Here is a 22,644-nt window from a genome sequence, read left to right as displayed (position 1 = left end):
TGAGTGGATGGAGGAGAAGGAGGAACAGGAAGAGAAGGAAAAGGAAGAGGAAGAGGAGGCGGTGGAGGAGGAGGAGGAAAAGGATTCAAGCCCGCTCTCCAGGTGCATGCTATTAGTCTAACGGCCTAAAATGACAATCTCTCCATCTTGAATACTGAGGTTTAACAAGAGATGCTGGTTACGAAGAAGTGCTATGGGAAGGATGTAGAACCGTATCATTCTTTTTCTACCACTGAGCTACGTGAAATAAGGTACAAAAGGAGGGAAATCTGGGCCAAATTAAGGTGAAAGAACTATAGCAGTATTGTACACGTTCGCCTGCTATCCCACTGCATGTACTTCACACTCAGAACATTTCAGTCACTCTCCTCCCTGACGCATCGTACCAAAGATTATCATTTATGGACAGAGGAACATACCAAGCCTCTCTCAGCTTAATATTACAAACAGGTAAAGTACAAAAAAAGAAAAAAATCAGAATCAGGAGCACTTCTACCCCTGATTGCACAACTGTGATAACTAATTTTAAAACACGTCTGGAGTTCCGAACTAATCTCACAGCCGGAACTAATCTCACTATCGGAACTAACCTCATGGTCGGAACCAATCTCACAACCGGAAGTAAGTTTATGGTCAGAACTAATCTCACAGAAGAAACTAATCTCATGGCTGGAACTAATCTCAAGGACGGAATTATCTCATGTTCGGAACTAATCACATGGTCGGAACTAATCTCACAGTCAAAACTAATCATATGGCTGGAAGTAAACTCTGGGCTAGAACTCATCTCAGCCAAAATTTATCTCACGGTCGGAACTAATCTCACAGCTGGAACTAACATCACAGTCGAAACTAATCGCACGGTCGGAACTGATCTCACGGTCAGTACTAATCTCAGTCAGAACCAATATCACGGTCGAAACTAATTTAACTGTCTATCTATCTATCTATCTATCTATAACCAGACGCCCGCGCAAAGGATGGCTAGCTGCTTGTCTTTGAGTTAGCTGTTTTACGGGGAGGGGCACTAACCCTCCACCAACCCACTTGATGGCACGTGGGGAACAAGTATGGGTTGGTTATATGGTTACCACCCAGCGTTGTAAATGGTTTCCTGGCTTACAGGAAACCATTAGGCTTGTCACTCAATGCAAAGCCACCTGTAAAGGAAAGAAAAATAATAAAAAGTGACAGGAAAGGTGGGAGAAATAGCAAGAGAGGAGGGCAGACACAGAAAAAGAATAAATGTGAGGGAAGAAGTAGGCAGCACTACGTCATGTGAGTGAATGATGGTCACCACCACCTACCACAGAATTCATCTCACGGTCAAAAGTAATGACAAACGGAACTAATCTCACGGTTGGCACTAATCTCACAACTGGAACTAATCTCACGGCCGTAATTAATCCCATGGTCGCAGGAAATCTCACGGTCAGAACTAATTTCATGGTCAGAACTCATTTCACGGTCAGACCTAATCTCATGATCAGAACTTATCTCACGGTCAGAACTCATCTCATGGTCAGAACTAATCTCATGGTCAGAACTAATCTCACGGTCAGAACTAATCTCATTGTCAGAATTTATCTCACGGTCAGAACTAATGTCATGGTCAGAACTAACGTCATGGTCAGACCTAATCTCACGATCGGAACTAATCTCATGGTCGGAACAGCCTACAGCTAGAACTAATCTCACAATCAGAACTAATCTCACGGACGGAACTGATCTCGCGTTTGAACTAATCTCACAGAATGAACTAATCTCATGTCCAGAACGATTGTCACAACAAGAACTAATCTCATGGCCGCAACTAAACTCACGGTCAGAACTAGTGTCACGGCTCGAACTAATTTCATGGTCAGAACTAATCTCATGCCTGGAACTAATTTTGTTTGGACATAACCTCACGACTGGAACTAATTTTAATGTCGGAACTGATCTCACAAGCCTTGGCCTTGATATTGGGCACAACTCGAAACGCTCCCTCGACTGGAGGTACAGTTATTTGCATTCCGGTGACTGGTCACGTGGCCACCTTACTGATTTTCAGTTTAAACACAGGCGGTAACATTACAACATAAAATGGGATATGTACATGTACATGAATTTGTATGTGTGGAAGAGAAAAAGATCTTGTTGGAAGGACACAAGTCAAGAGTCAAGAGCAGTGGAAATGAGTTATTTGAGAGGTGACAAATGAGGAAGTGAAGGAGACAGACTGACAAGTGAGGAAGTGAAGGAGCGTTGAGGTGTGGATGTAGATGTGATAGAAGGCGTTAGGAGAAATACAATGAGGTGGTTTGGCCATATGGGAAGATGGAGAACGAAAGACTGACGAGGAGTGTATGTGAGTGAGTGGAGGGGGGGAGAGGGAAGGGGAGGCCAAAGATGAGATGGAGGGATGGAATGGAGAGGTATATGAGAGGGGAGTATGAGCTGGAAGCAAATCAGTGAAATAGTGGAGGACAAGGTGACATGGAGGTAATTTGTTTGTGGTCACCCCTTAGGAGATTAAGGCATCTGGCAATAGATAGATAGACAATATGAGAAAAATACTGTTATTTTGTCTTGATATAACGTCGTCAGATCTGATGACTTTTTTTTCTTTTTCTTTTTCTTTTTTAGCACTGCGACTGAGGTTCCCCGGAGGGTGGCGAGAGGAGGTGTACCGTGGAGTGGTAGTGCGACGGTACTCATCTTTCTCTCACTCACATGGAGCCACACTCATTATTTGCACCATGCACCCCAATGGTATATACAAAGTATCCACTCACACAATAATATGTAGCAGTAGCTTAGCAATTTTTCATAATGGAATGGGAAGAGGCCCTGTCAGGGAGATGGCCTTTGCAACAATTTAGTGGTGAGCGCAAAAACCTAAAAGGGGAGAAAGGAAAGGGCAGGGAATGCCTATTGCTGGACCCAGAATGTATATGAATGGACCCGTCTCAGAGAATCTGAAAATCCCTCGAGAATGGACCTCATCTTCATGAAAACAGATTGTGAGATTGCAAACCTTAAATACTTGGCACCACTGGGGCACAATGAGAATTCAGTACTGTGGTTTGATTTCACTGCAGATGCAAACCCACAAGAGCATAAAAGTACTGCACCCAAGTTGAATTATCATAAGGCAGATGTGGGAAAGATGAGAAACCTATTCAGCAGGGTCAAATGAACTGAAAATTTATCAAATAAGACAATGGATTAAAAGTGGAATTCATTTAGAGAGTATAATAAGGTTGTATCCATCCACCCACCATCCAATCCTACGTTGCCCCATGAGAAGCGTAGGAGCCTGGGGCTAGGCAAGTTGGTCCTGACATTTAGGATGAGAGTGACCAGCCTCACTCATCCTTGAGTGGCATTACATGAGCAATAAACCCCAACCATCCCTTGGACATAAACCTTCATCGGTTCAATCCGATTGGAGCGCCATAATTACCCACTAAACCACCAGGCGCCAAAATTTGGTTATGTGGTTACCACCCAGCGTAGTAAATGGTTCCCTGGTGTACAGGAGACCATTTGGCTTGTCACCCACAGACAGAAGGAAGAGGAAAAAATGAAGGAAAGAAAGACAGAAGAGGAAGTGTAATATCACCTGTAGGCCGAAGGACGAGGAAAGAATGAAGGAAAGAAAGACAGAAGAGGATGGAAGGAAAGAAGGATGGAGGAGAGGAAAGGGAAGACACCCAAGAGCAGCAATACATTGAGTGAGTGGATGGTGAGCACCCCCAACTGTTGTAAAAGCATGTATTCCTACATATAGGTCCAAACAGGAACCAAGTAAACTAAAATGGCTGACTAGGAACCTACACACAAAAAGTGCCAAAAAAGATGAAACATGGTCATGGTACCAAGCCAGGAAAACTCCAGCAGGATGCCAAAATTATAACTGCATAAGGAACATACTTTCCAGGGAAGTGAAAGTGGACAAATATGATTATAAAAAGAAAAATGGCGCACTACTCTGCAACAAATGCAAAGTATTTCTGGGTGTATGTTTGAACTAGAACAAGAACCAAACAAACCATAATTAATTTAACAAATGAAGATGGAACCTGAACCAGACATTACCTGGAGATGGCACAAGTCATGTACAAAGCCTTCTGTAGTGTATTTATTATGGAGGTCAACACTCAGCCAACCTCTATTCCACAATATAACCTTTCAGGGAGTACAAACTTGTACAGTAAATGTAAATAGAGACATTGTGAGGAAAAGACTAGAGGAACTCAAAACAAACAAGACAACTGGGGGAGGCGGTGCCTCAATCGGTAGAGAGTTGGCCTGCAGTCCTGACGGACCCGGGTTCAAACCCCGCTGAGGCAGGGAACAGTTTAAGGATTTGACTTTCATAAAATCAGACTTTACTGATCTACCAGAAGGCCCGCCGACATGTCGTAAAATACCCCCACTAAAACCAATACACCAGTCCTGTATGAGATAGCCCTAGCATGTATTCAGTATGGCCGGTGGGTGTTAGCACCGAAGTGGTGACATGTAGAGGTGTGCAGTACGTAGGAGGACTACTGGGCCTCGAAATTAAGCTGTGAAGTCTATGCCCAGAGTCGGTCACATTAAAAAAAAAAAAAAAAAAGATGGAGTATCTCTAGTATTTCTTAAAGTACATTCAAGCATATTATGTGCTCTGATACTGAATATTTTTCATTCACTGATAACATCATATGATAACATCCCATTGATTGGAAAAGGGCCAACATTACACTAATATTTCATAAAAGGAAGAAAAAATGACCTGTAAACTACTCACCAGTGTCACTGATGAGCAGTCTCTAAAAGTGATGTAAAGCATGGTAAGCCAAGAGCTCATATGGCACCCAGATAGGATTAGCCTCTTAAATGACTCACAACATGGATTCAGGAACAATTTAGAAGTTGTCTCATAAACATATTATGTTACTTACAGTAGATGATGTAATAAATGCTGTAGACAACCAAAGCTCTGTGCATGTGAACTTGGACTGCAAAAATGCATTCAATAGGGTTCTTTACCAAAGGTTATGCCAGTCAAAGGCCATGGACATAGGTGAAACCTTGGAGTGGATCAAGATTTCTTGTTTGACAGATTCCACACAGTCAGTGTGAAAGGCAAAGTTTCAGACTGGTTGTCAGTCCATAGTGGTGTGCCTCAGGGGTCAGTATTAGGTCCAGTCCTCTTCATCATGTATATAAATGACTTGATAATCAACTTGGAATCTATCTCCGGTCTCTTCGAAGATGATGCAAAGGTCTATCATGTCATCAACACCCAGTTGGACATTGATGTGGCTGCAGAGACATGACGAGACTGGATGAGTGGAGTTGCTCATCTTTAATGCTGAAAACTGCTGGACAATGTACTTTGGAGCAAAATCCAGGAGGTAAAATGTATCACATCAAGTGAATGGACAGACACTATAAAAATCTAATCTGGAGGACCTTGGCATACTGGTATCTTCTGAAGATAACATGCTGCAAAGGCTGAGGCAAACGCAACAGCCAACTAGGGCTAATGATAAAGAGAACTATACATATCCTGAGCAAGGAGACTGTATGGCCCCTTTATTTGTCCTTTGTGCATGCAGTTATGGACAAAGTAATGCAATGCTAGTCTTCACATCTGATTCAAGACATTTACTAGCAGAACGAGTGCAGTAACGGGCAACAAAACTAATCACAGATTTATCACACCTATCATATGAAGAGGAATACAAGAGACCAGGACTGCAAATTTCATATGGCAGAAGGAGGAGGGGGGGTTATGAGAGAAACTTATGAGCTACTCTATGGATATGAGGGCATCCCCACTCCAAATTCTTCCAGAGGAGCACCAACAAGTTAAGAGGACATGTATTTAAGAGTTCTAAACCAGCCCACTGGAGGACAACAGTGAAAGGAAACTGGTTGCCAATTCAGGTAATAAATTATTAGAATGGACTCTCAGAAAGTGTGGTAACAGCATCCACAATAGCCATTTTCACGTCCAAATATGACGAGTATATTAGGCAGATAAGTGACACAAGTCTAAGAGATGGGACACCATAAGAGGCTATCTTCTTATTCCCCGCTACATACTGTATCGCTACATAACCATAAACATTACTAGGTAACCAAGTAAAGTGGAATCAGCATTTCTGGAGGCTTGAATGATGTGTCAGTGCTTACACAGTCCATTTAACTTGGAACTCTGTTGACGGTTCTCCTGCTTTCATATTTTCACTTTCCTTGTTTCTGAATCGTATCTGATCTCATCCTTAGGTGGGAGTAAAGATGACGATGATGACCGTACACATTAGGCAGGGTGCACGAGATGGGGTTTATATCAACACAGTCTCTAAACTCAGGGAAAATGTGTGAGGTCCGTGAGGAGTTCAAGCACCGTGCAGATCGCCTACTGACCCGTGTGACCTGTGTTGACCAGGGCGCTGTCACTGAAACCTTTGCCACCACCAGGCCAGACACACTCAGAGGTTAGTGTTAGGCTCAAGGATCTAGCTGTTGTACCCTAATGCTATGTGATGTTGTGTGCTTGCATGATAAATGGCTGCAGGACATGTGTGTAAAACAACACAGAACATTAATCTCACCAGTACAATAATCTTCATACAGTACACAGTATTCATATAATAAAACATTTAAGTTCATATCCCTTATGTCACCCCAGGACATCAGTTAGTGCTTTAACCTCACCATCCTAATCTCATCAGTCTCCCTAATCTCTGCATCCCAGCTGATAACATCAGTATCCTAATTCTGATCTTTTACTTTCACCACCCTAATTATAAATTCATCCCTCTATTCTCACTTCAGAGCACCAGTACTGGCGTTGCCCCAAATCTCTGGCCTTGCATATCCAAAAGGATGGAGTGGAGAACCCATGGGCAGCCCAGGAGCCAGGGCAACGCCCACAACACCACACACGCACCCCACACCAGGTCTTCCTCTTCCACTCTAGGTTTCGTGTGGATGCCCTCAGGTCAGTTGGTGAGAGAGTGAGGTAGAACAGATTGTTTTCTCATCAGCTTCAGAGGCTTTCTAACCTCTCAGTTGGGGGGAGGGTAGTCAAATGGTGGTTGACAGACACAGAGCAACTTGGAGGCATTTTGTCTGTGGCCACCCTTTGCAGGATTAGGGCGTCGGGCTATAGATAGATAGATAGATAGACAGTACTTACTGTACACCATAAATTCAGTTTTCAGCATGTTCTCTTTATTACTTGCCTACCTTGGATTTATTTTTTGCCAAGTCCACAGTAAATTGCAGAAAAAGTAACTACTTGTCTGATGGAGGACCATAAGGGCAATAATATATGGCTTTGCTAAAGTCCACAGGAGTGAAGAACCTCACATCTAAGAAAGCTTAGGGAGTGACTGATGTACAGGGATATTCCGAAGAGATGATGCCATGTCTAAAAATTGTTAGCTGAAGTTTCAGTCTCACTTAATCAGCTTAATTACCAGTCTTCCTTAATTTTCAGTACCTATTGCATGCAATAAGTTGTGATAATTTGGAACACACCTCTCTGGCTAAACTGAGAAATACTGTAATTGCAAAGTACCAATATAGTACAGTACTGTATATACATTGTACAGTATATATTTTTATACTGATGTAAATTGCATAACGAGAATATTTGTGCACCATATGCTGAAATACAGTATACTTGTAAGGACATGAAACTATGAAACTGTCTAATATGACAAGAATTCATCTTTGCTTCTTTGTTACCTGCACTGTATTATATGCTGGCACAGTCAGGGCCCATACTTTTAGGGCATGTCAGACACTTTCCTCCTTGATGAATTGTATCAAAGAGAATCATTTATGAGCAAAGAAAGATACCAAACCTTTCTCAGCTTACGAATATTAGCACCAAAGGCAAGAAAGAAGCAGAATAGGTGGAACAGTAAGTTAATTTACTGTATGTCCCTGACTGTACAGACGACGTGAAGTGGGTGGAACAGTGTGGCATGAAGAGTACGACCCTCGACCTGACTTACTCCTAGCTCGTACTGTGACCTTCAGTGCTCCTACAGACTCCTCCTCTACCACTACCACTACACCTGCCATCCAGGTGAGATGTTAACCTCTTCAATACCATGATGCAATGGGAAATGGATGGATGGATGGTTGCTGTCAGGTCATTCTCTTCAGCTTAGGAGTGGCCCTAAGCAGTAAATAGAAAAGACGAAGTACCCATTAGCCCCCTCAGTAATATACTGCTGATATTTTCATATTTGCTTCTATCAGTTGATGAATATCTGCAGAGACCTCAGGTAGTTAAAGTTGGAAATACCCCCTTCAAGTGTTTATTCTGGATAATGTTTCTAACGGCAGAAAATTGAGGAGGAATTCAGCAGTTGCACAGATGGTTTGGACAGTGGTGTTGAGGAAGGTGTGGGTGATGTGCAGCGTCGTGTATTCCAAGTGAGTGAGGGTCGGATCCTCCTGGTGTACCATTACGGCAAACACCGTCTTTTGCAACCAACGCGTACCTTCATCAAGCCGCCTGATGGCCGATGTGCTGCCCTCACTCCAGACATGATACAGTCATTCCAGGTCAGTCACCATGAGGCCATGTCTTTCCAAGCTTTATCCTCAGTGATATATTTTTCATACACTAATCATTACATCATCATTGCTTTTGTGGCATAAGTGGGTGAAGGCACTGGATCAAGTCCAGGCTGTCATTACGGCCCGAGTACTGTCTCTCATTTTTGCTTCTCCATAAAACTTCTCTAATTTTACTAATATGAGGCAACACAGTACTGTACTGCAATATTAACAAACAGCCTGACCCTGGGGCAGAGGAGCCACCACTGCCACAGCTGAGTGAAGAGCTGGCACAGCAGATTGCAGCCGAAACTACAGCAATGGAGCAGGTGCGGCGAGCACTCGAGGAAACTGCAGCCCTGATGTCAACCAGGCAGGCTGAGCATTGCAGTACTCAGCTCCTGCCTTCACTGTTTGATGCTGAGAGGAACACCAATGTGCAGCACATCTTGCGCCAGGTACACCTTTGGAGTATTGCTGACTTTGTGACCCATAGTTTTTGTTCTCTATCACTGTTTACATCACCATTATGTGTTTGCCATATTCTGGGCACTGTTACTGCCACTAAGTTATCTAAGGTAACTGTCATTAAAGCTGCAAAATTCTGCTTTAGATACTATCCTTTGCTGTCTTCCTTATATAGCCATCCCTCAGTCCCCTGATCAGTTACCAATATGTCACTGTCACTTTGCTGTTATTCCATTCACAATTCCTGCCAGTTTCCATCAATCACTTTTGCACCTTACAGCGTCAGTGGGAAGAGGAGCACCGGGAGGAGACTGAGAGGAAGAAGAAGGAGGAGAGGGAGGGGAATGTGGACATGGTTGCCCCCTATCTACCCTTGTTGCAAGTAAGTCATCTGTCTTAATTCTGTCAGTAAAGTATAGGCATATTTTATCCAACCTGACGGAGAGTAGTCAGTGGCCTTGTCTTATGCAGGATAAGGGTTGGCTGTAACTCCATCTTGTATGGTATTTTTGAAGGGTGGGAACATAAAAAGGTAGCTATGTGAAAGATCGAAGGGTATAACCAATTATGTATATGCCAGATACAGTACGTAAGGTTGTGTGGTCCAGCAAACGAAGCTGGAGGATTGATACAGATGTGACTCCTTAGTGGACAGCTGAGTTTTGAAACTAACAGGACACAATTGGCATGAGGGGGATGTAGAAGCTATCTCAGCAGCAAATCAGAAATGGTTAGATTAGCGAGCTGCAATGTAAAAAAGGGAAACTTTAAGCTTCATGTGTGTGAAATGTGATGCAGTACAGCAGCAAAACATAGGCAGTAAATGAGATGTTCACAGGTTTGAGTGGAATAAAGTGATAACGGTGAGATGTATGTATAATATCACAATGAGGAACAGAACATGGGAAGATTTAAAAGGAAACTCGGGCACTGACAATGTTGAAATTATGATGCTTACTGAATTACACTAGCCTGTTTTCAGTATATATAAAAAAGAAAAAAAAAAAAAGTGAAATTATATACAGTATATACTGGACTGCATATTACAGTACCGTTTCCTAATTGAAGGATATTATGATCTTTCCTTTACATACCAGATAAGCGAAGGGTATGAGATGGTGCGGGAGCGGTGCCTAAATGACCTTAGAGAACGACTTGCACTCAGGGCCAACCTTTTGCAGGACACACTTGACCAGGTAATGTAAAACATTGTTCTCTTGCCCCCCCCAGGACTCTTGTTTGACGAGCCACAGCTTGCAAATGCGAGTATTTTTTCCCTTCGGTGAACAAGTTTTACATGCACGTCACTTTTTGGCGAGGAGATAATACATCCACTTCAAAACCCAGCAAACTACAAAATAAGTAGATCTCACTTAAATGAACAAAAAAGCACGTTGTGACTGATTATTAAGTCTTTCCTTGTCGCCACTGTGAATGTTTAAAAACAGACCGACGGCTCATAGTCAGTTTGGCTACTAAAAATTTATTTGGCTCGTAAATCTGAAACCTTAGGAGCCAAGTGGCTCACAACCATCGGCAGTTAGCAAGAGCCCTGCCTTCCTCCCCCTTTTCAATCCAGGTCTGAACCAGCTAGCAAGCTCATTCCAGATGCTCGTTAGTCAGCGTATGGCACACGAACAGAGACAATTCCTTGCAACTCTTGTATGTCACTCTGGAGATGATATGAAGTCTCTTCTAATTTGGACAGAACTGCCTGGTGGTAGCAAGAATTAACAAACAATTAAACAATTACTTCTATCTCAAAAGGATTAGCAGTGACTTTTTAACACTTAAGCAGTGGAAAAACACTCCTAAGGGGGGGGGGGGAAATGGTTGCAGCAAGAATACAACAGATATATATATATATATATATATATTTTTTTAACATATTGATGGGGCCACTGCAAAGAGCAGTGAATATGATTATGACTTCATATACACAAGTTACTCTCTGCAACATCTGGGATGAAACCCACAACAGTACACCTGCCCACCACCTCCACCAACTCCCTAATTAACCCTTAGTTGTTTACCTAACTATATTGGGCCAGTTATTCTGCCCTAATGGGTACTCAACATGTCATCCTCTCCCACCTTATTTGGCAGTGGTTAGAACAGAATACCTGAGTTTTGCCAGCTGTGTGGGGATTAATGGTACCGGTAATGTCAGGCTCCTCTGACACACTCAGCCAGTCATCTGACATAAGCAGGAATGAAATACAAAATATGCAAGTATGAGAGGGTTAACCATCATTGTCTATTGTGCATCACATCCTTTAAGGGATATTTTCATATAAATGATTCCCTGACATTTTGTTCTTTAAGCTTATGTTCTTGCCAACTTAAGAGATTTCTAGCACCTCCTCCTTAAGTAGGCTGTTAATTTTCATATTCTCTTGTCCATAATTTATGGACAAGAGAGATATGTGGAGAGGATGGAGAGCAAGAGACTGACGAGGAGAGTGTACGTCAGTGAGGTGGAGGGGGGGAGAGGGAGGGGGAGGCCAAGGATGAGAAGGAAAGATGGAGTAGAGAGGTATATGAGAGAGGGGGGTGTGAGCTGGGAGCAGGGCAATGAAATGGTGGGGGACAGGGCGACAGGGAGGCGAATTGTTTGCGGCCACCCCTTATAGGATTAAGGCGTCTGGCAGTAGACAGATAGATAGATAATTTATGCCTAATGATACCAAACATAAACTATATTGTAGTGAAAGTAGCATACAAGTGAGCATTGCCTTGCTCTATGTGGAAAATAAGTAAGTAATAAGGACTAGCACCAAGCCCCCTGTATGTGGAAATATAACTGGTTAGACAGAGATACCAGTAAGCTTAATATGGGCCTTACTCTGCAATAACCCCTGCCACACAAGATCTGTGGAAATATAACTGGTTAGGTAGAGATATCAGCAAGCTTTCTACTGTCACCAGAATATGGGTGACAATTAGAAATAATGTTACACTTGACCACCTCCCAGCAAAGGAAGTCCCCATTGTGAGGATACAGTCAACCTCTGGTTTTTGTGGGTTCACATATTTGTGGATTTTTCTGGGAAAATATTTCAAGATACTTCCTGCTTTTCCCACAGCATCAGCTGTTCGTAGTGGTTCATAAGTGATTTTTTTGCATGTTTTCTGTGAGAAATACTGTCCTATATGGTTAAACTGTCCGGTTACCCTGTCTAGATATGTGTTGTTCACCACACGGCACTTTCATCATCATCACCCCATGGTGAGTACAGTACACTGTACCCAGAAAGGCTTGTATATCATCCCTTACTGTCTTTTTAGGAAGTATTAATGTGCCATACAATGCATTTAGAGGTGATATAGTGGGTTTGTAGGTAACAGGATTTGCTAAAACACTGAAATCAGTGACTTCTGCAGTAGGTTTAGGCTATTCACAGAATTCAACATTCGCTGAGTATTCTGGTACAATACATAACCCCCGTGAATAGTGTGACCTGACTGTATGTCCTACAATATCACTATTTTAATAATACAACTGGTTCCAGAAACTGGGGGAGACTTGCAACTTTGCTTTGTAGGTAACAACAGAACTTTTTTAGGTATTTTTTTTGTGATTTACTGTGGAGTTCTCTCTCCTATTCTTACTGTCTCTGAAAATTTTATCAGCTTAGGAGGGACTTCAAACTGAAAGGTTCAATATGGTCTTCATTAACCCTTTTTTGTTCAAGACCAGTTTCCCACACTTACAGCATCTATGTATGGAAAAAGTTTTGGTATCCTGGAACCCATCCCTTACACACAATGGGGACTGCCTGTAATGTGATGCCTCTTCTCAGGCTCGGGCACGAGTGCTGGAGTGCCGTGAGGAAGAGAGCCGCAGAAAGCGTGTGACTGGGGAGGAGCGGGCTGCATTGGTGGGCCGAACTGCCGCTGCTGAGGCTGCACATCGCCGCCTTAGGGCACACCTAGCTGCCTGGAAGCATGAGGCGGCAGAGCGCTATGAGGCCATGGTTGCCAGGCTTGATGCTGACACCAGACTCAATGTCCCCACTTCAGCCACCTCCACCACCAACCTCACAACCACCACTATGCCTGGCATTTCCACATCTGCCTCAAATCTTACCCCCTCTCCAGCAGCTCAAGCAGTGCCCAAACACACTCCTCTCAAGCCCACCTCCATAGTCAAAGCCACACCAAATCCTTCAACTACTGCCAGTGGGACAGCATCTCAGGACACCCCAGTTACCACCAACAATACTAATCAACACAAGACTTCTAAAACTTGACAGTAGCTTCAAACCAGGTATGATTCAATGTTTTATAGGCAAAGACATCACTTGCTTCACTTCATCTTGTTGTAAGTTTATCAACAACTTCAACTTTTGGGTCTGAGACTGTATCATCGTACAGACCTTTTGTTGCATCTAAAGATGGGAGAGGTATGAAGTGTTACACAAAGTCAACTTTAAATATAGCTTATAAGCACATAGTATTAAGCACTGTTTCATGTCACCTACCAAAGTTTCCAAAATTTAAGTGACAAAACTCAAGAGCCAAAATACAGAGGTCCCTGTAACTGATAACAGTGTATTCATCATTTATCATCTAATCAAGTGTTTCCCCATGAGAAGCGTAGGAGCCCTGGGCTAGGCAAGTTGGTCCTGATATTTAAGATGAGAGTGCACAGCCTCACTCATCCCTGAGTGGCATTAAATGAGCAATAAAGCCCAACCATCCCTTGGATATAAACCTACACTGGCTCAATCCAATCAGAGTGCCCTAATTACCCACTAAACTACCAGGCGCCATAATTTGATTATATGGTTACCACCCAGCATGGTAAATGGTTTCCTGGTGTACAGGAAACCATTTGGTTTGTCATTCAGTGCAGAGTTTCACCTGAAGACAGAAGGATGAGGAAGGAATGAAGGAAATAAAGACAGAAGAGGAAGGAAGGAAAGTAGGAAGGAAGAGATGGAAAGGGCAGGCACCCGTGAGCAGCACAGATTGAGTGAGTGGATGGTAAGCGTCCCCACCTACCGCTTGGTAACAATGTAATGAATATATATGAATTTTTATGCAAAAATCACTATCATGTATGTCCTTCAATATGTGGTGATATGGAGTGTTAAAATTCTAAGACAGCAACACACCATGTCTGTTATTTATCTATGAATTATTGTGACCTCATGATAAATGCGTGGCAGTAGATGTAGTATGATGGAGTCAACAAAGGTGTATTAAAGTGGTATGGCCATTTGGAAGGAATAGGCAACTAATGAAATATACATATCTGAAGTAATGAGAGTCAGAGAAAGAGACAGTCCAAGGATGAGAAGAACGGACAGTGTGAGAGAGGTTGGAATAAAGGTCTGGACATCCAAGGAGGAGAAAGGTATGTATGAAACTGTACAAGTTGAAATGAAAAAGTCAGTAGGGAGACAACTCACAGTCAAGACGTGAAGCAACTGAGGCAAACTGCAGAGTGATCAGCAGGACCTGGCTGTAAATGGTTCAGAACTATTAACACAATCATTATCAACAAGTGGTTCAAAATTGTTATTGTACTGATCCTTATCTCCTACAGCTGAGACTGAAAGTGAGTGAATGATACTGCACCATTCTTATACTGTGGTACTTCACTTGTGGTGATTATGCCAAAGATATCTCCATGCAACTGCAGTATATCAATCATCCACGTCTTAAAATAACTTTCCTTCTTAGATTGAACAGCTAGTACAGATATATCCATGATATTAGGGGTAGCAACAAAACAAAGTATTTCCATTTAATTTATCACTCAAATATTTCTCTCCTGTAACATTAGTGTAAAAATCATATTATAAGGGCAAAGGCCTAACTGTAGCACTAGATTTAAAAAAATAAAATAAAATAAAAAATACATAAAATCATAATTTCATACATGTTAAAAGTATATACTGACAAAGTCTATCTAAAATGTTCAGGTTTAAAATACCAATATTCAACGGTCAACTGTCACAACTAATACCATTGTCATATTTCATTAAACATACCCCCCTCCCCTCCTACATACACAGCCTTACTCTCCCCAAGGTCATCTATGAATTCCATTCTTTCTCTCTCCTCGCTTCCTGTTCTTTCGCAATCAGGCATTTCTTGATCTCCAGCCCTATTGCACGAGCCATGGGTGGTGGGACAGCATTACCAACCTGCAACAATGAGAAACACTGTCATATGTTTCTCCACCCAGATTATTAAAAACATTATTATGATTATGAAAAATCATCATTCCAACTCCATTTCCCAGTTAAGAGATGGGGCAAGGTGGAGTTCACAAAGTAAAAGCACAAAGGTAAAACCACACAATTATGACTGTAATCACATTCATTGGCAGCTGCAACAGCATGCTCACCTTCCCTTCCACTAATGAATGCAATGATAGCTCCAATCCTCTGTACCACCACTTACTGCTACTGTACTCCCTCTCACAACTCTAAGCCATCTCATATTAAAAACACACCTGTCTGTGTTTCTCCATGATGGTTCCAAAGAATCTGTATGTGTCTGGGAAGCCCTGAGAACGAGCACATTCACGTACACTCACAACACGGTGTTGTTCTGGGTGTAACACTCGTCCCTGTAATGGTTTTAACAGCATAAGCGTTCACCATATATAATCATTATCATATACTGCATACTGTACTACCTTCAATTATAAAAATCTTTTACTGCAATACGGTACAGTACATTTACTATATTCTGCTCCAAACACAGAGCCAGACCTGTTTTCCCATAGGCTCAGGGTTGGTGACAGTAGTTGAGAAGAATCCATCCCACACCAGCCGGCCATACAACCCAGACCAGTGGTTGTGCCTGTTGCCGGTGTGGGGAAGGCACCAGGGGATGAGGGTATTGAACTGCCGATCCATGGGGTGGCACCCACTACGCCCGGTGGCACATGAACACACGCCACGCAGTGCACCCGTCTTGGACCTCCCTTGTTTTTTGTCAGCATGGTTGTATATCCTGAAAACATACAATCATCATCATTATCAAGTAAACATAAACCAAAACAAGACTAACCTAACACAGAGAAGAAGAGTCATTCCAAATGTCAAGAGGTAGCAGCTCCTAGTCACTTGTTCCTGCATCAGTGATAAATGAACACATGCAGAAAACTTGTCTTGGACACCACACCACTTGCTTTTTATTTGCATATCATTATCATCATCATCATCATCATCATCTGGACCTCCTTTCCCACCATAGGGCAGGGCAAGGAGTAACACATCCAGACAGCCTAAGTTTGCCCAATCCAATGGGCCATGCTTCCATTCACTCACCATTCAAGCCCCCAGAATCCTGGCTCTATCTGATGTGCCAACAACATTCACCACATTCTGTAGCTTTACATAAACATATCCGACAGAGTCAATCCGGATGCTGTCACGTTAAAAAGAGGGGCCAGTTCCCTGATCATGCACTTCTTCTTACAACATTCATCCAGCCAGGTCGATCTTGTCAGTCCCCTAGCCTCACCAACTTCCAAACCTCTCTTCCTCACACATTCATCTACCATATCTTTCCACTTTCTCCTTGGCCTATCTCGCCTCCTCCCTCCTCCAAATTCACTCAGATCTACCTTTTTCACCACTCTATTGTTATCCATTCCCTCCCCATGACCATACCATCTCAGTGCATTCTCTTCAATTCTGGTGTTCACAGACTTCCTCACTCCACATCTTTCATGAATCACATTATTTAGTATCCTATCCACTCTCTGTACTCCACATACATATCCTAACCAAATTCACAAAAATAATATCCCTTCACTATGATGACATATTTCTCATCTTATTCTTGCTATCTATCTTCAGATAATTGTACTCAACTTTGAAGAGACTTTACAAATTCAAGAGGTTAGATACAGCTTTCATTTACTATTCACTGTATGAGATCTCCACACAGATTACAATTGTTCAGAGTTAGCATGAATATAGCAATAAAACTTATTATCTGATTAAAGAGGGGAAGAAAAGACCTTTGGTTGTGAAATGACACACCAGGTCCTTAGTCTACAGTAAGTCCTCGATATAACGAACTTCAATAGACTGCTTTTATTGGAATCGAGGAGCTACCGGACTAAATTCCTACATATCAGAAAAAGTCCGATAAAACCAGAAGCAGTCCGGATTACCTGACCACTTCAGCTATGTTCACCACAATATGGTAAATAAAAGACATGTCTATCAGTGTACAGTACAGTACAGTATTATTATATTATACCATTTGATTATTGTAGTGAAGGAATACAGTACAGTAATGCAGTGGTAGTGAAAACAGTTTAAAAACCATTGGTGCGATCCGGACTAATGTCTGATATATCGGAAAAAGTCCAGGTTAGCAGGGGAAAGTCTGGATGTAGCTTTTATCGGAATTTCACTTCTTTTGGAATGACTTGGGCCCCAATTGGTCTATTATAGTGAGGTCTTACTGTACTTCCAATCACATGTTTTAGCACTGATGGTAGCTTTAGCACCACCATCTGCTCTAACAATGTATAACAAAACAGTACTCATCAATAAACCTGAAGCAAAAGGAGTGGTTAATTATGGAAGATATATACAAAATTACTAAACTATGGAATATACATACAGTTTTTTGGTCTCCTTCCCATCCGAGAGTGTGACCACGATATTGGGCAAGTCACGCCAGTCTGAGCCTGGTGCAGTGGGGATGTGTCTCATGCGTGCCTCAACCAAGGGGGCCATGTCCTTGCAGATGTGGTCACGTAGCAGAGGCTGGACCTGCTGTCCTCGGATCTGGAATGAAAAATAGGAAAACGGCATACTGATTACTGCATCTACATTCAGACTAAGTCAGGGATGATTCCTTACAAAGAAGCACAGCATCATTTTTATGTATGTATTGAACAAATAATAAAAATGCAGTCAATCTAAATCAAAGGCCATACCATGCGTTGGAAGTGACTCTCTGGCTCGGTGCCGTAGCTCATCTCCTCCTTGCGATGGCCATTGCGGATCTCAGGCAGGTCCGACATGGTGTCTCGCACAGTGATGGTTCGCAAAGGTGCAGACTCTATCCACTGGCAGTTGTTTACATACTGCAAATACATAGTACCATAGCTGATACATTATCTATACAGAGAGCCATTATAGGTTACTTCCCCCCCCCCCCCACTAACTCACAGTAATTTATGGTGGTTAAACATATACCGTACTCCAAATATAGGAGGCTCCTGATGTTGCAAGTACTGTACCTACATTTAAGGAAATTTTCTCATTTAGTGAGTGTTTGTTCATAACCAACGGGTTTGACCACAGCCAGCTTACCCCTATAATGCTACGAAATGCAATTTTAAACAAGAATAAAGGTTTGTAACATCTAGAGCACATATTCAAAATTAACATATGGCCCATAATAATGCATATCTCCTGTAATGAAAGCATAAATATCCCCAAGGAATGCCAATGGAATTGCAGCCACATCCACAAACTCCACACTCTAGCTACTGACTGCATACAACTTACATGGCAAATATGAGTGTAGTAACTTTGAATAATAAGCATTTCAAACAAGCAGTATAAATTTGTATGATAACATAATTCACAAGAACCAAACTCACATAATTATCTTACATAACTTCTTACATCGACACATTAACTTGTCACATACCGTAAAAAAAATCAGTCACAAAACCCTTTTCACACTCATCTACATTACTAATGATCTGATTCCTGTATGTATGTTGGTCTGTTACTGTAACACAGCAGAAACGGTACATGTAGCGCAAATTTTTGTCAGACCATAGTACCGTACTGTTAAAATGCTCTAACTTGAAGAATAATACAATTTCCGGGCCAACTGGACAAATGGCTCCCAAGTTATAACTTGTTTCTGGCCTTTTGTTTCAAATACAGTATAGTATTTGCTTTCAGTGTAGGAGATTGATTTGACCTTCATCTGGCGTTTGAAATTACCAGCACGACACAAGAGAGGAGTGGCGTGTTTGATGCATTATCACTTTCTTACCTCTCCTTCCTCCCTCTTTTCACTTTTAAAATTATATAGTATAATGGTATAGCATAATCTATATTATAATGATCCAATTTCTGCATGTTCGTTGGTTTGTTTGTTACCATAACTCAGCAAAAACGGCACATGTAGCACGAATTTTTGTCAGACCAAGGTACCATTAAAATGCTCTAACTTGAAGAATAAAGCAATTTCCAGTCAATCGGGCCACTGGTTCCCAAATTATGACTCATTTCTGAAGATAGGAAATGACGACACCAATTGATGGCCACTGAAGACGGGCTCTCAGGGAGTTGTATTAAGTATGAAAACTCGTGAATTTTACTGCTCCCTCATCATGAACTCTTGGATGTTTTTATCACTTTTCAACAATGGGGTATCTAAATCATTCATGCAGCCAACTCATTTTTCTAACTGTACGAAGAGGATATTTGCAGTCAACCGTACAGAGCTGACAATGATTAAGTGGATGTGCTATGCATCCTTGAATGCCAGGCCTAGGGGAGCTAGGTTTACGATGGAAAAGTTAAGAGGAAGAATGGGACTGAAGTGTACTGACATTGTGATGAGGAGAGGTAGACTGAGGACTGGGTATGTGAAAAGAATGGGGAATGACAACTGAGTGCAGAGAGTGAGAAGTGTTAACGATGGGGATAGGGCTGCGAAAGTCAGACTGAAAAAGGCCTGGGACGAGGTCATAGAGTGCAAACTCAGGGATAAGGGTCTGAGTAGGGAGGCTGCCAGAAACTGAGCAGCATACAATGCCACCATTAGGTGACCAAGGCCAAAGCATGCAAGCATGTTGGACCCTTTATAACTGAAAGTTAAACATACAAAACAATGGGTTTTCCCTTGACATAACCCCATCACACAGTGAGGCTTAACTGTACTGTGCTCCATCTTCAATATAGTTCATTTTATTAACCAATCCAGGCACTGACATATTCCTGAATGTATGCAAAAAGTATTCCATAGGGACACTTACAATATGCTCTGGGCCTGCTGGACTGCCCAAAATGGATTTTCAGACTTAAAAAAAAAAAAAAAAAAAAAAAAAAAAAAAAATCTTACCACAGATGAAGTGATTTCATGTCTACAATCAGGTTTCACACTCACTCAATGTACAGTGTTTTTCCTTCAAAGCTTGGGATAGCCTGACACTTCAAAAAATTAAACAATGATAATCACTATGACTGTCATCCACAATGCAGTGTGGCAACCTGACATGAAAAGCATATAAAAGCCCAAATGGATCAACAACTATCAATACTGTGGCCTACCTTTTTGTTATCAACCACAACAGATAACTTGCAGGCACGGCTTAAGAATGTGTGTGTCGGCTCGGGGTACATGGGCAACTTCTCCCCAGGTGCTGCTGCCAGGATGATGGCTCTGAGGACACCATACACATCACCATCATCATCATTACTTACTGTCATTATCACCATCATCATCATCACTGACTTCATCATTACTAGGACTACCAACATCCCCATCATAATCATTACTAGGACTACCAACATCACCATCATCATCATCATCACAATCATTGGAACTACCTTCATCATCACTGTCATCATCATCATCATAACCTACCAACAGTACTGTACCCCATATATCAAAGGTTACCAGTTCTAATTATAAATCCATCCATCCATCATCCAATCTTAAGTTGCCCCATGAGAAGCGTAGGAGCCCAGGGCTAGGCAGTTGGTCCTGACATTTAAGATGAGTGACCAGCCTCACTCATCCCTGAGTGGCATTACGTGTGCAATAAACCCCAATCACCCCTTGGATATAAACCTTCACCAGTTCAATCCGGTTGGAGCGCAATAATTACCCACTAAACCACCGGGCACCAAAATTGGTTATATGGTTACCACCCAGTGTAGTAAATGGTTTCCTGATGTACAGGAAACCATTTGGCTTGTCACTCTGTGTAGAGTCACCCACAGGCAGAAAGAAGTGGAAAGAATGAAGGAAAGAAAGACAGAAGAGGGAGTGTAAAGTCACCTGGAGGCCAAAGGACGAGGAAAGACTGAAGGAAAGAAAAAACAGAAAAGGATGGAGGGAAAGAAGGATGGAAGAGGAAAGGGCAGACACCTGAGAGCAGCACTACACTGAGTGAGTGGATGGTGAGCATCCCCACCAACCAGCATAAATATAATCAAATGCAGGTACAGACACAAATATCATTACTTATCATAAAAGCCTGATAACACAATATATGTAAAAGCAAAGGTGATTATATATATATATATATATATACTGTATATGTAAAACCAAAGGTGTTTATATATATATATATATATATATATATATATATGTAAAACCAAAGGTGATTATATATATATATATATATATATATATATATATATATATATAAAAACAAAGGTGATTATATACATATATATATATATATATATATATATATATATATATATATATATATATATATATATATATATACATATATATATATATGGAGCCTCTGTGGTACAGTGGTAGAGTGTGCATTTCGTACACGGGTGAACCAGGGTTTGCGCCCCGCCAGGGTGATAAACTTTGGGAGTGTTCACCCGGCCACATACTGCATTGGCAGACACAAGGGGTGCTGTGGTTGAACCAGTGTTGGTTACTATAATGTATGCTTGCACCCAGTCGGCTTGCACGGGCCGATTACACTTGGTTCACAGACTACACACACATCCAAAGCCACTCCAACACTACAATTACACTTACAAGCACTTCTCACCCTACATACAATCTCTACCAGACAGCCTAAGCCACTTGGTAGAGATACATTGGCTGTATCATCCCGACTTCAGTCAGGATAGGCTGGTCCTGTAGTGGATACTCAAACTGATGATATATATATATGTAAAACATAACTCCAACACATCTGGTTGAGCATAACCAGTCAACTACAGGAAAGCAACTGCAACTGTGGAGTCATCCTACAGGTGCGGTACAGTATACACCGTGTAGGGATCTCGTGTCCCCTATTGGCAGACAACACCCAATCAGAGTCAGACCAGGGCCCTTTCCATGCCAAGGTGCTGGGAAAAATGGGGAGGTCTGGCTCCTGGGTGGACCCTGCACCTGTTCCAGCCAGCATGCACAGCACCACCAAGTGTAGGCTTTCCTTCAGCACCTGCTGAAAAGATGTAATGTACAGATGTACAATATACTTAAGGGAGAGACTCAGAATGAAAAAAGTGAATAACCACCTGCTGCAATCTTTTTCACATATCTCTACAATTTTATTTATGCCAACTGGCAATCTTGCCTACAAGAGATCAGTATCATCCTAGAGCTTACACCAATATATTTAAGCCAACTACTGCACATAACCTAGCTTTCTACACCAACTAGGTCCCCACACAAGGTAGCTATTTATCCCAATAGGCTACCTGTGCCTACTATTTGTCTATGCTAAGTTCCATCTACTTGTCTATGTTAATCAAAAGTCCATATCATCATCATCATCATCCTGACTGTTTCCCCCACCTAAGGATGGGGCGAGTGAGGGTTAAAAAAAACAAGACATAGGAAAACACAAAGGACAGAAAACTATCAGACGGATTGTATTAAAATCTGGCGGCACAA

The 22,644-nt window shown here is 41.9% G+C and overlaps 2 protein-coding genes across 2 annotated transcripts in view; one reads left to right on the top strand and one right to left on the bottom strand.

The window, feature by feature from the left end:
• lobo (coiled-coil domain-containing protein lost boys) overlaps positions 1–13,283 on the top strand; it is a 17,278-nt gene extending 3,995 nt beyond the window's left edge. The window contains exons 7-15 of the mRNA XM_080286271.1: positions 2,629–2,754; positions 6,354–6,479; positions 6,820–6,985; positions 7,951–8,083; positions 8,347–8,568; positions 8,802–9,020; positions 9,311–9,412; positions 10,128–10,226; positions 12,834–13,283. Of these exons, the coding sequence (XP_080142397.1) occupies positions 2,629–2,754; positions 6,354–6,479; positions 6,820–6,985; positions 7,951–8,083; positions 8,347–8,568; positions 8,802–9,020; positions 9,311–9,412; positions 10,128–10,226; positions 12,834–13,283 (1,643 nt within the window). The remainder of the gene's footprint in view (positions 1–2,628; positions 2,755–6,353; positions 6,480–6,819; positions 6,986–7,950; positions 8,084–8,346; positions 8,569–8,801; positions 9,021–9,310; positions 9,413–10,127; positions 10,227–12,833) is intronic.
• A 1,503-nt stretch (positions 13,284–14,786) lies between these two features.
• The window catches only part of LOC145417563 (DNA (cytosine-5)-methyltransferase 1.L-like), a 40,543-nt gene continuing 32,685 nt past the window's right edge, over positions 14,787–22,644 (bottom strand). Inside the window, exons 20-25 of the mRNA XM_080286270.1 lie at positions 20,316–20,427; positions 17,954–18,103; positions 17,635–17,801; positions 15,762–16,005; positions 15,500–15,616; positions 14,787–15,188 (exon numbers count right to left, since the gene is read on the bottom strand). Of these exons, the coding sequence (XP_080142396.1) occupies positions 15,078–15,188; positions 15,500–15,616; positions 15,762–16,005; positions 17,635–17,801; positions 17,954–18,103; positions 20,316–20,427 (901 nt within the window). The 3' untranslated portion in view covers positions 14,787–15,077. The remainder of the gene's footprint in view (positions 15,189–15,499; positions 15,617–15,761; positions 16,006–17,634; positions 17,802–17,953; positions 18,104–20,315; positions 20,428–22,644) is intronic.

This window comes from Coenobita brevimanus, chromosome 110 (genome assembly GCF_032717465.1).
Source record: "Coenobita brevimanus isolate Jiangsu-jjx chromosome 110, ASM3271746v2, whole genome shotgun sequence".
NCBI lineage: Eukaryota > Metazoa > Arthropoda > Malacostraca > Decapoda > Coenobitidae > Coenobita > Coenobita brevimanus.
The sequence above is the reverse complement of the archived record's forward strand: the minus strand, read 5'-3'. Positions and strand labels throughout refer to the sequence as shown.